At 40.5% G+C, this 14465-nt stretch overlaps 1 protein-coding gene across 2 annotated transcripts in view; it reads right to left on the reverse strand.

The window, feature by feature from the left end:
- The window catches only part of TBC1D5 (TBC1 domain family member 5), a 475698-nt gene that overhangs the window by 223125 nt on the left and 238108 nt on the right, over positions 1 to 14465 (reverse strand). For both annotated transcript variants that reach the window (XM_019535723.1, XM_019535731.1), the window contains exon 4: positions 12839 to 12905. In XM_019535723.1, coding sequence (XP_019391268.1) covers positions 12839 to 12905 — 67 coding nt within the window. The remainder of the gene's footprint in view (positions 1 to 12838; positions 12906 to 14465) is intronic.

Below are 14465 nucleotides of genomic sequence, written 5' to 3' on the forward strand. Positions count from 1 at the left end.
CCACCAAACCCTCCCAGACCCCAGCAACACCCCTACAGAGCCTGCCCAAATCCTGATCCCCCTGTGGACTCTACCTAACTCCCTGATCCCACTGCAGACCCCATTTATCCTCCCAATCCACCTGCAGACCCCACCTGCCCACCAGTCCTTCCCACTGATGTCACCTGCCCCTCCAAACCCCCATGAACCTCTTCTGCCCCCTAATTCCCCAATCCCCGCTCTGCCCCCCATTCCCTCCCTCCTAAAGCTTCCTTTCACACCCACCCCTAGCCACTAGCTTTCCCATCCAACTTACCTTAGATCAGGTGCCTATTTTTAACTCTGTCTAACCTCCCTGAATGTCTATACACAGCCTGGTTTAATATCCAATAAGAAATTACTAGCCATTACATCATTACTGTGTCGTCTTAGGTATCCTCGTTACACCCGCATAGACATCTATTCTATAACAGAAATTAAAGTTGGTGTCACTGAAGTTAATAGTGCAAGTTAAAAATTAGAGCTCTGAAATCAAATTAAAGAGACGCTGCCAGAGGGTGCCCAACATTCTGTAATTTTATTTGTTGACATCTTCATGGCTTGAGATATCCCGTATAGTTTTAAAAGGAGCAAAGAATGGTTATTTTGAAATTATTCTCTTGCAGTAGATGTCATCATAAAAATAAAAAAAAAAGATAGGTTTATACACAATTTAAATTTTTATGGAATTGAAATATGACTATAAACAAGATAATTCAACCAATACACTAATTTTAGTTCATAAGCATACATACTACTGATTAGCAGGTTTATTGCAATGCCTTTTCCCACCTCTGTAAATACACTGATTCCACACTCATCATCATAGCTAAAGCCATCAGGGATTTTGAGAGAGAATATACTAATTTTTTTTAACTATTGACTTAGGATGGTTTTACTCAGTGGTGCTCTTATGATGAAAAGAAATTGTTGGTTGATCTTCAGATTAATCTCAGTTTTACATTATTTTTGGAAACTTAATACTTGTACAAAAATTTTAATACGACATCAGCACTGTACCTCTGTGCTGAATTTTTATATATTTCACACATATATCAGCAGTGTAGTTTCCTCAGCAGAATGAAATCACTGATTAGATTTTCCTTTCAGCAGACTCTGTATGAAAACTAAGTTATCTTATTTAAGCTCTAGTACTTCTGCTGCAACCATGTAGTACAAAAATCTTCTATTTAAAATGCTACCAACTACAATGGCACCTAGTACTGAGAAAAAGAACTGATCATCTACAGGCCCCCTTGCTGCTAACCTCAGCCATTAAAAAGCTGACGGTTCTGAAGCAGATGTTCTTGCTTTTAGGTCACTAAGAATCTTACGGACTAGTTTTCCTCTCCAAGGAGCAAATGCCAGCCTGATTAAGATCTGGAAACGTACAACTCAACACCAAGAAGAATGTGATGCCATTTATCTGTCAGTTTCAGTCACATTGGCACGAGGAGTTTTAATGGAGTCCTGATACTGTATTTCACTGCATTACTGCTATGCTTAAGAACTATTAATAAATATTTTAACTCTCACTCTTTTTAGTATGAGCTGTTGCCAGACTGTTTGAACTGGGGGAATTTGTTAAAAGCTTAGGACAAAAACATTATTGCTTGTTTCTTTAAGATAATTAAAGGACTAGTGGTGTTTCCTAGAAATGGGAAACGTAAAAAAACCCTGAAATGCTGCCAATAGGACAAGACTGGCCTTAAATTCTCTGCTACTTATTTATGGTTCTGCATCTCTATTATAACCCTATGATTAAAAGTTGCTTTAGAAGATGATGTTTATCACTCAAATACATTTTCTGTCCCCTCCTTTTACCACAGGTGTCTCCTTCCTTAGATATGACAACAAACAGTAACTATTTTTGTGGTTTTCAATCATGTCAGGATTTAGTAATATTTTAGCAAACAGTACAATGTTTTCCACTTACATAAAAGTACATTTAACCACAGTGGTTACTGTGCATATACAACGGAAGTATATTTTTGACAATTATAAGTTGTTTGTATCAGCAATTACCAAAGACATTACAACATGTTCTATTATATATCTATAGCAGTGATTCTCAGTCAGGGCGCTGCAGAGTACCACACAATGGTTAGCACAGTTTGGTGTGCAAATTTGATTCACAAACCCACAGATTTCAAAAACAGGAATACACAGTGTTAAAAACATTCTGACCCATTGGGGCCTTTCTGAGTTCTTTGCAGCAAAAGAATAACTCCATTATTTTTCTTTAGTCAAAAACTGAGTGAAAGCAAAAAGCTGACATTTCCTGAGGGAGATCTTCAGTCTAAGGCCAGGTACAGATATTACACTTTTACCAGTATAAGTGATCGGAAACCAGTCTATACCTGTAACAGAACAGAAGTCCAGCACACAGACTGACTTAAAAATGACAGAACCCAGTCTAAGATTTGTCCCCCCACCAAAGGGCAAATGTGTGTTCTGTTTGCTACTGACCTAAACTTAGGCTACTAATGGAAAACTGTGCAACTTGCACTGATTCTGCCTCAGGCTTTTTTGAATGTCTGTACCTACTGTAAAAAGTTTGAGAACCACTGCTCTGCAGCATATCTGTATGTCTGATTATAAAAGCTGAAGTCATATGATTTTCAACCATATTACAGCACTACATGGTTGAAACTAAGTGCTATTTCCATGGTTATTTGTTTCCTTTAAACAGGACATAATCTACTGCATTTTCAAGTTCCAGCTGCAACTTCTAGAATGAATTCTCCACTCCCCACTTATACATTTTGTGTGTATATACCTCATTAAGAAAAAGCTAGTACAGATTCTCTAAACTCTTAAGGCTCCTATACATGTGCACTGCACTGTTAAGCCTGCACTGGAAAGATTAATAGAGCCTGCTGGAGTGCGGAAATTAATGCTCTCCAGCAGACCCTAGAGTATCACATTTTAGTGTCCCTGTGCTGAAAAATTGGGGGGGGGGGGGCAGTGGGGCACTCTGAACTAAAGTTCATTCGATCAGCTTTAGTTCAAAGCACCCCATTGCCATTTTTCTGCATGGGAACACTGATACCGTGATACTTGGGCACTTTTAATTAGCATGATTTGCTAATAAAAACACCCCACACACCTCCCAGAGCATGTGTAAAAATGCCCTTAGTGCTCTTTAAACAAGGGAAGACCAAAATTAATTCTCGTCTTCCGTGGCAGATTCCACAATTGTACAGACTAACTATTTACTTATATTACAACTATAACATAGAGGTCTCACCAAGAATGCCTTTTATGGCTGGCTTTTGCTCTGGGCATCAACAATTTCAGCCAGCATCTTTGAAATGCACTGAATTGATCCTTCATAAACAGATGCATTTCAATTAATTGTCTGAAAATCAAAGTAGTACGGAAACCTACTCTTTACCAAAAAATTAACAATTGCAATAATTAATAAGAGGGAATATGGCTTATAGAGATATTAAGAAATCAGTGCCAATTCCTGGCTTTTCTTCTTTTGCCCTCCATCTCTCAAGATTTTTGATGCCCAATCCTTTTCACGTTGTCAGCTTCCCAAGAGTTAAGTAAACTTGTCAGTTTACTGTCACTTCCCTACTAACCCACATGCTGTCCGCAAAGAAGAAACTTTGGTGGAGGCCTATACTAGATTCCATACTTCTTTGAATGGGAAAATCAAGTCACTCAACTCAGCAGAAACTCAAAGTACCTACACCATGCAAATCAGATATAAAATTCAGGTAAAAGTGTTTAGTGAACATCAAGTAGAGATTCAAAGAGCTCATCAATTAAGACTTCTTCCTGGTTCAAAAAGTTGGCAACAATTCTAATAAGAGCAGCTATGAAGAGGTTTGTGTAGACCAAATGAGCTGTGGAATAAATAACCCAGACACAAGAAACACAGTAAGATATTTGGTGGTGTTTGACCTGGGCCTTCAAACAAGATACAAAAAGGAAAGGAATTAGAGAAAGTAAATTTACAAAGCTCTCTGCATGGTCAACTAACATCCGATGGCTTCTTTTAATTTTTTCTGATTTGGGGAAAAGTACCTTGGAGAGAAAGCCAGGCCTGTGTTCTTATTATTGGAAATAAAGCATGGAGCTCTGCAATCAGAGTGCCAGCTTGTCTATACCCAGATGAGAGTAAGACAACCACAGAGGCCATTTTCACTAAGAGACAGTTAAAGGTAATTGAATGTAATGATTCAAAGGCCTGGAAACCAAAAACAACAAGGAAAGATTCTACAGGATCTAAAGGCAAAAATCAGGTCTTATTTGGAAGATCCTGTAGCCATGAGATGGCACCTAATGAGAAAGGCTTCTGTTTCATGATGCTAAGTAAGGCAAAAATTTAAAAATTGAAAAACAACATGCCCTAACTTTTCTATCCTGGAAGCAGAGAAAAGAGGACAAATGAGGCAACCCCTGAGAAAAAACAGAAGAAGAGATAATCCAATGCTCTTGTCTGACTTCTAGCACCAGACATGTTAGAAAAAGATTTAAAAAGAAAAAGAAAATGAAAACAGATGAAACAATCATCTGAAGTTCTTTGCAACTCCAGAGCTGACTTTTCTTCTCTAAGGGACTCGGTAGTCTCACAGATGGCGGCAAGCCAAGAAAAACAGGTTACTCTAACTTACAGGTAACCTTAACAACACAAGAGCACAGCAAACCAATGAGAACAGTAAGGAAGAGAAAGGCTGCTTCTTGGAAGAGGAAGACAAAACAGTTTTCCTACAAGACAAGAGCATCTTGGTTGATTACAATTTAAGCCAGGCTCTGGACAATAGACTCAGCATAAACATTTCAAAATCATTTGCTTGCTTTCTTCCTCTCCCTCCAGACCCACCCCATCTTATACATGTTGTGTTTTTCCAAAAAGAGAGTGGCAAATGTATTCTTATGCATATCTGGCCTGGGAAGCCTGATATGAAAAATCACCCAGTTCCAGACTATTAGTGTTTTAACACTTGGCCAGGAGGGGGCAGACATCTTGTACAAGTTAGCCCCATAATAAGAGGCTTAGAGAAAAGCAGGAGGGACGTCCTCACAGTTTCACTTCCTTGCTATATTTTTCCTGAGCATGCTTACTGTGACACCAGACACTGGCTAGAGCACAGAAAAAATGCATCTCAGAAAGCAAGAGCATGCTGCCTTCTTCCAAGGAAGCAAGGCATATCTGGAAAGGAGAGCCTAAGAAGAAGATTAGACACCAATGTCCTTTTTGTGGCAGATGTTTACTGAATGACAGGAAAAGGAAAAAAACCGTGCCAAACCCTATTTTTTCTATTGCTTGTCTAAGTGGACTTATGCACTTAAACATCATTCTAGTCCATGATGTAAAAGTTGCAAGGAATCCTTTAATGGGGCTACTGCTTTAACAGAGCATCATCTTACCCTTAATACTGAGTCGCAAAGAAGCAGAAAAGAGGAGGTGTCATGCTAGGTCTTGGGTGGCCAGGACTGGGAGTCAGGTTCTGGAATAGCAACTGGAACGAGAAGAAATGTGCAGAATCCAAGTGTTGGGGAGCCTGGGAAGCCAGAAGCCAGGAGGTCTGTCTGAGAAGCTGAGTCAGAAAGCCACTCTGTGTGAGCCACTGTGCGAGACTCAGGCAGAGCATGGAGCCAGAAGGCAAACCAGGTCAGGTAGCCAGGAGATCAAGCCAGGAATCAGGTTGAGGAAGAAGATGGATTAGGAAGACAAAGCCAGGGAGAACACAGAAACCAAGAGCAAGCCAGGTCAGGCAGGCAAAGAATGAGGCAAAGAGCTGGTAGGGTCATGAGTTGTGAAAAACATTAAAAGCAGCTGGGTACAGGCTGAGCCCTCTTGACCAGATGCTTCCTCTTCCTAGTCAGGGGATTATACTGGAAGGGGAGAATGGTCAGCTGACCCTGACTAGCCACTCCAGTGGCAGGAGTGGGTGGGTGGCCATGCCCAGAAGAAGGTTTCTGGCCAGTGCTGGTCATCCTAGATCGTCAGCTGGAGAGGTGCCAAACCAGGTGAGTAGGTGCTTAGGTAGGCCAGGACCCTGGGTTTGAGGTCAGAACCTAACAGGAGGACCCACCCATTTTGTATTATCGAGCAGGATAAAATAAGATCACACTTTGGTGCAGTTACATACTTAATAGGTGGAACAAAATCACAAAATGTTAAGCAATAATCATTATGGAAATGAGGTCATATTAAAAAGTGTATCATCAGAGTATATTAAAAAATTTAGAAAGTCTAGCCCACAAGTTTATTAAAAAATAATGCAGACTGATCATAGGTCTCAGAATTATAGAAGCATACAATATAAGAATGGAGAGGGATTTTTTCCCCCATCTATATATTTATTATAAGCAGTATTAATATATGAAAGCACCTTGAAAGAAAATAATTATCCATAAGATATTAGATTCAAATAGCCAAAAAAAGTCTGCCTGTATCAATGGCTCTCCTTAAAAGTCATAATTAGGTCATTAAAATATATTTAGAAAAATAGCCTGTAAAATAAAGTTAAAAAATACTCACCTTCATTTTATTTCATAGGTCACTGTTATACCATCTAATAAGATAATTAAAAACATGCAAGCAGCTGGTACTGCGGCTAAACAGATTAATGTAATAGTCTGTAGTCATATGTGCTGGCAAGGGGTTCACCTCTTTGGCGAGGAGAAGGTCAGCTGCCCTTGGGAAGGAGAGAGAAAGACAATATTCCTACTTTCCAGTGGCACTGCATTGCAGATGCTGAGGCTGAAGTCCGGCATGGTTTCTTCTCTTAATGGAAATATTTACACACCTACCAAGGGCTTCTATTGTTGTGGTAAAAGTAGCTTTAAGATCAAACATATTTCTTCTAAAGATCATCCAAAATGATCAAATGAAGTTTTCTTTTTATTAAAAGACAAGTACTCACATACCCCAAATCCAAATAAGCCATAGTTTCAAGTTTACCATTAGTAAACTATCAAGCTTTTGAAGATGCTCTACAGAACAGAACATTTAAATCACATACTTCCAGTAAACTTTGTTTCCAGCATGTACAAAATAATCTGAGTTGGCAGTAGAGGATTAAGTAGCAAATTCTCTGTTCTCTAACTAGGATATATTTGTAACCTCCCAGATTACTTAGAATTCTAAGTCAAACTTGTTTCCCACTTCCACTGCACTTGAACTTTATGAGTTGAAGGGAAAATGTCAGCTATCTCAACTTCAGCGGCACTAACTGCATCAGTTGCAACAAAGCAAACAAGATCCATAAACCCTAAAAAGAAGACTCTACACAAACACATTAAATGACAAATACTGAAGTCACATCAGTGCAATGGTTGTGTACATTTCATTTTATAAACCCTTATTTTTCAGAGGTTTTTAACGATGAATATCAATAGCAGGCTAAACTAGTCTAGCAAAACTTTCTACTAGAGAGTCAGAGAAACTTGTTTTGAAGAATTTTTTTTGCAGAAGCAACGTGCCCTTGGGATTAGTTATACAACCAAAAAAGGTATCATTTTATTTTCAAGTGTTTAAGTTCTTGTAATTATTTTCCTTTTTGCCTACACCAAATTGTGAACTGGTATTAACAAATATAAATACATGTAAAGTAACATATGTTGTTCAGTAAAATTTTTCACTAGGATTTAGAGTTCATAATAAATGCAAATATGGCATTCACACTGATCCAAAGGCCTGTATTGCCTCTTTTAGGACTGTTATCTATGACCTCAGGTCTCTAAGTACAGAGATCCATAATAGAATAGATAAAAGCTGCCATAAATCTTCATATTACTGATTTAATCAAGTAAATATTTTCCAATTCTATTCAAAATAATATTCAGTTTAAAATAGTCTCAAATGAAAACAAAGATACCTGAACACCGTTGAAACGGATTAGTGAAAAACATGTATTTACAGGTAAAACTTTACCATTATTATGTTTCAATGTAGTTTAACCAATTTCCTTGCCCATCAAGGCATTATCTATTTATCTTAACATAGTGCAGAACTATGATCAATATTGTGTTCAACCCAACCAGTAAACTTGCATTATATGGTAAGAGCTCCTTGCCACCAAGCAGAAAATATTCATTTCACACCTTAAATACTGGAATAGTACTTAATAATAGCGCTGGTTTGCCAACTATGCAGAGGTTTCTCTTCTATATATACTGTACTATCTTCCCATATCATTTTACTTCTTTAATTATAACAATAGATTAACATTCTGGCATTGCAATACAGATAAGCACTGATTTTAAAACAGTAGTTAACTTCATTCTTAGTTCTGTAAAGTTTTTCTGGAAGTCTCTTTTACAGAATACAATTACTATTCAATAAAGGTATACCTAAGACACTATTATGTGTACTTGGTGCTACCGGAAGTGGGGGAACAAAGGGCATCTTTGTGCCCGCCTAGTTCCTCAGAAAAACTAGTTGTAGGTTGGGCCTGCAAGATAACTTAGAGCAGCCTTAGAACATGGGCTAGCATGCAACAGAGAATGCAGCACAAACTATAGTCATGCCTCTCCAAGTAAAAGAACCTGCACCTGGAGGCTGACAGATCATGACAGAATTCTCAAATCCTGGAGGACTATTTGGTTATTTAGGAAAGCTTTATGGCTGCAACACTGCAAAGGGACTGCAGCATATGGCCCAAACTGAGCCTTTTGATTAGGGACAGAAATTGCATATAAACTGGTTTAAGTGATCAGGAACTGGCTTAAACCTGTAACAGAAGAGAAGCTCGGTACACATAAACCAATTTCAAAATAGCTGAAACTGTTTGAGATAGAACTGCCTGAAGGTAGTATCACACTTAACTGATTTGGGTTAAACCGGTGTATGAAATTTCTGTCCCAGACCTCTTCCTGGTTCAAGTTAAATCAGTCCCCCAGCATGCTTTCCAGCCCTGGGCTGGGCTGTACCATTTGCTCCAGACAGCACGGATGGCCCCACTCCTCTGCTCCCTAGCTGGAGCAGTGAGGGATGGCTGACAAGGAGGAGAGGGGGAAGCAAGTCCAGCTGGGGATGCAGTCCAGCTTATGCAAGGTCGGGGAGTGTCCCCCCTCCAGGCAAACCCTGGCTGGGATCTGGGGCCTTAAACATCCCTTCCCCAGCTCAAACTTACTGCAACTGTGGACTTAAAGAGGCACCTGAAAGCAGGAAGAGGAAGTGATGAGCAACCCTGCACAGTCCTGCTGTTGTAATTCTGGACTGCAAGGCTAGGAACAGACATTACACATAAACCAGTTTAAGTGATCAGAAACTGGCTGAAACCTGTAACAGAACAGATGTTCAGTACACATAAACCAGTTAAACTGGCTGAAACCAGTTTGAGATAAACCTGGTTGAACATAGTATCAGACTTCATTGATTTGGGTCAAACCAGTTTATGCAATGTCTGTCCCAGATCCCTTGCTGGTTTAAGATAAACAAGATACCCCCAGTATCCCAGCATGCTCTCTGGGCTGGGCAGGGCTGTCTGCTCCACAACAGAGCTGGCCCATCCCCTCTCCTCCCTGGCTAAAGCTCCAGCAGAGACTTGCAGGCAGAGCATTTGCCAGGCTTCTCCCTGCTAAGCAGGGATTATTGCACCCCCTCCTCCCACCTTATACAGACACCTCAGCATTAGCTAGCAGACTGCTTGCTGGCTACAGTCCCTGCTGTGGGAAAAAACCAGCAGACAGGCTTTTTGGAGTTAAATCAACAGGTAGCATAATGTCCTTTCTTGGAAGAGCTGTTTAAGAAGAGCTCCATTAGTTAATGGAGAGAGGCTTTGTTTTCTTAATGGGTTGATAAACACGGAGTTATGGGTGATGACTGCTTGGCTGCTTGGTGGGGAGGGTGTGATCATCAGAGTGTCCCACTAGGGCCTGGCCATACCCCGCCCCCCCTCAGATCAGTACTGTGGAGGGGAAGGGAGGGATGCTCTAGCACCCCCCGGCTTCTAGCCTGAGCCACTGCAGGCATGTGCCTGAATTTCTAGGATGCCTGTGTGGTTATACAACTCATTTAGCCTAGCCAGGTTAGACTAACCTACAAAGATTAAATCAGTTCAGGCTCAGGCTTTTTACATGTCTGTCCTTAGCCCAAATCATAGAGACCTCAGGGGCAGCAGGAAGAGGAAGTGAACACACAGCCAGAGAGCTGTGTTCTAGCACCCCCTGGCTTCTGGCCTAAGCCACTGCAGGCATGTATTTGCATTTCCAGAATCAAAGATAAATGTCTGTTCATTTCTGTTTTAGTTTAATTTGTGCAGTTTAGACTACCTTGCAAAGAGTGAATTGATTCAGCCTCAAATTTTTTTGACTGTCTGTATTTAGCCTTTAGGTCAAATGAAGAATGGTAGAAAAAAGTATACCTTACTATCTTTGTCCGAAGAAGTACAGATGTGTTCTCAGCTGCTATATGAAATTGACTATTTTCATGTTCTAAACTTGACAAAGGGAATCTGTTGAAATGCTGGTCCTTACAGCTCCAGATTTCAGTGTTTTTGAGTTAATTGAAGATATTTTCAGAGAAGAGCCCTCAACTGTTGAAATTCACTTTGCTGGTCTGACTACGTCCTACTTTGATGACCTCAGCTAGTGCTGCAAAGTCCATTTATTTTCAGGGACTTACTTCCCCTAAGGAGTTTTGAAGATTCTTTTTTTTCTTTCTTTTTTTTTTTTTTTAAATAATGGAACCTCTGAGTCATTTTGTTAACATTGGCTAATTTTAGTAATTGTTGCTCTTCTTGTTTTAAATTATTATATTTTTATATTGTTTGTGTTCCAGGAATATAAAATCAGCATGCTGTATAAATACTGCATCGTCTAAAGGACTCTGGTGATAAGTTTGACTCTACCTACCATTAGAATCAATCTCATTACATACAGGCATCCAAATGGGTAAAAGTACAGATTAAAACTATTGGATTTTCCAAGTCAAGAATAAAAACTAACCAGGTTTGCCCGTGTTAATTTAATAATGTAACTGGGATTACAGGAAACTATACTTTTACCATTTCTTTCTGTCATCTGAGCTATTAGCTTACGCAGTAAGAAGCACTTGAATATTCCCTCCTATTAGTTCTCTGTGCTTCCAAGTACAAACAGCCTGAAACACTTATTACAGCAAGATTCAAGATATGATGAAAATGCTAGCACAAGTTTATTCCATTCCCCAGTTTCTTAACTCGTGCTTCCTGTGTTTATTATAAATTGAGGTGTAATACTGTTCTGTTTTTGAATGATAACTCCAATTAGATTTTAACAAAGTTTACTACTCTCCTGAGTGATCAGGGACCCTGGTTTTCTCTGCTTAAAAACGGTAAATTCTCCGATTTAAAAAATCCCAAATACTTTGATTAAAGCCCCCCAAATTTACATTTTCCCACAATGTTTTACTGACATATTTACAATTTTAAAGGCATTTGGAAGCCTACCAGTGCCACAATCATTACAATAAAAGACATTCTAAATACCTATATAATTTTGGCATTTGATTATGGATTTTTTTATCATAGCAAATTGGAGCTCCCCCTACCATTTTCACTCACCAGAATGCAGGTCCAGCTGCTACTGTATCCTCCCCTGCTGCTTTGTGGAACTGAGCAGCCCTGCCCCTGCTGGTACCCCTCACTCTCAACACACAGGCCCCTGGCCCCTTGCTCCCAGCCTATGCATGTGCTCCTTATTTCCAACCCGCAGCCCCCTGGCTGGCTCTGCCAGTGCCCCTCACTTTTGACCCACAATCCCCTGCCCTCTTGGTGCCCCTCACTCCCAAGCCACAGCCCCTGCAGCACTGCCAGTGCCCCTCACTCCTGACCTGAAGCCCTCTATCCACCCCAGCCCGCAGGAGGGGACCTCCAGCTGCCTCCACCCAGCCCCACACAGACTCACAGGATCACTGTGTCCCTGTAGATCACTGGGACAGCCTCCAGCATGAGGTGCAAACATACCTCATGCAGAACCACAGGCAGCAGCTGGAACATCACACAGTACCCCACACCATCAGCTGGGGCTTTGGCTGCAGCACAGCAGCAGCATGAAGCAAAGTTCTGGCCTAGCCATGCTGCAGGCAGCAGGAAGAGAGGGAGGGGCTCCAGGCCCCATTCCACCCAGGATGGAACACAATGGCTGTGATGGCTCCAACTCATGCAGACAGTGGTGGAGCGAGTCCATCCCTGGTATGGGCCAGAGATGGGGCTGGGGCTCCCACCCTGCACCAGGCAGCCTGGCCACAGCCGCCCTTCTCCTGGGGCAGCGTCTCCAGGTCGCCCCATCACTAGCAGCATGGACACTGGCCCCCAGCCATGCCATTCCCTGAAGGACCTCTACTCACCCCCTTCTCCCACTGGAACACTGCCAGCCTGCAAGGGGAAAACCACCATTTCTCACCGCTTTCTCTTTTAAAGAGGAAAATCTGCATTTTTCTCCTTCAAATGAGAAAAAGCTGCATTTTTCTGCAGCTAACAGGAAACCCAGATCCCTGGTGGTCAGTGTCTTTGCAGAAGATCACCAAGATTGTACTGGTGAGCTGAGTATTTTATTAGAGCTAATTTATACTTTAGCACTAGTACATTCTTAAAAACCACAAGATCAAGATGTGACCAGCTCAAGATGTGACCCCTTCATGATTCAATAGTCTTACCTAGCTTTTCTCCATCTAACAAAATAAGTTCCAAAAAGACTTTTAATTATTCATTCATTAGAAAACAAAAACATCTCATCATTCTACTGAATAGAGCATGCTACAGGAAGTTGTATAGTACTCTTAAATAATCCAGGCCATTTCTTTCACTCTAAGTAGTTGATGATTTCTAACCTATTCAAACAAAGATACTTAAACAACAGTAAGCATGCCCACCTGTACGAAATAAATGTTCCATCCGAATCTGAGGTATGATGAGTCTTTCCATTCTCACTTGATCCTCCTAATAATAATAATAAAAAAAGAAGAGCTTGGTTATGAAAGAGACACCCTGATGTTGAATACTACAGTCAGAGGCATGTGCAAGTGATTTATCCATAAACACCAAATTGGTTTCTGGTGATCAGATTAAAAAACAACTAACAAAAAAAATTTACCTGGTTCAATTGCATCCTTTCATCCTAAAAGTTATTGGTTGTAATCAGAAATAACCTCAAACACTTACCTGAAGCCAACATACAAGTGGTTTCACAAGTAGAAGGTAGTACCTTTCTGACTGCTTCAACAGTATGCCTTTAAAACAAGGCAGAAAACTAACAAAGAGGAGGGGGTACTTCACAGGAACACAGGTAGGACTAAAAAGAGATCTATCACATCAGAGTCGCAATCTCTGAACCTGAAATTAGTAACTGTTCCTACTGGAAGAGTTTCCAAGCTTTCACTTCTCTGACGTTAGAAACCTGAAAATTTCAACCTAAATTTATTTTTGGCCTATTTTACACATGCTTTTTTTTTTTTTTAAACAAGTAACTAAATACCCTTTAATTACATTTTTACCCTCGCCGGTGCTTACTTTGATATATTCTAGACAGCAATCACATGCATGTCTTTTGCAAAGGTAAACAAACCATACTCTTTTTGTCTCCGTTCAGAGGACAGCCTTTGTTCCCCTAATGATAATAGTACACTAATTCAAACAAATAGGTGCAGAAAACGGCCTTCCTGAACATGTATCGCCAGAATTATACATGGTAATCCAAATGAGTACATGTCTTGTTCAATGACATTATTATTTTTGTCTGCAGAAATAACTTGCCTAACACAACCTATGATTGCATTGGCCTTTTTCACAGCCACATTACATTAGTAACTCTGTCATTCTATTAATATTTCCAGGCTTTTACCATCTTCTGCCAACTGACAAACCTTCAGCTTAGCAGATATTCTTGTTATTAGTCTCTGCATATGGCCTTACACTGCCCATTGTTTTCTCTTATTCAACTTGCACCTTTCTCCCCCAAATCAGCACTCCCCTTCATGCCCCCTCCCCACCTGCAAATTAGGTTGCATGCTTCAAGTTGGGAATCTCTTTTCTTCACTGGAAAAGGAGCACTCCTGGAGACACCGTGCATGTCAGCTGCCCAAATGGCTCCTGCTTTTGTTTTCTCAGCAAACTGAAGGAGTGGAGTCCTGTGTTAAACCTCCCACAGCTGTAGTTACTGACCAAGTACTATAGCTTATACCTGAAGCTGCAAGCTGCTAGTAGTATCCTAATATCAAGATGTGGGATATGTGGGATGTAGGAAACAATACTTTATTTACAGGATATTATATAAAAAGCTACTTACAGTAAAGAATTAAAGTCCTGCTACTACCCTTTGCCAGGGTTCTGGGACTAGCCTGGTGTGACAGAATACATCCTCCTGGAAACACAGGACACTTCCAGATGTTTAAAAAAAGAAAAACAAACAAACCCCACCACATAAATGGCACTTTACTTTAATGTGCTGAGCTCCCCACATGCCCAGAAGAGGCAGCACATTACTTCAACCCAGCTCACCCA

This window comes from Crocodylus porosus, unplaced genomic scaffold (genome assembly GCF_001723895.1).
Source record: "Crocodylus porosus isolate Cpor-Errol unplaced genomic scaffold, CroPor_comp1, whole genome shotgun sequence".
Classification (NCBI taxonomy): Eukaryota; Metazoa; Chordata; order Crocodylia; family Crocodylidae; genus Crocodylus; species Crocodylus porosus.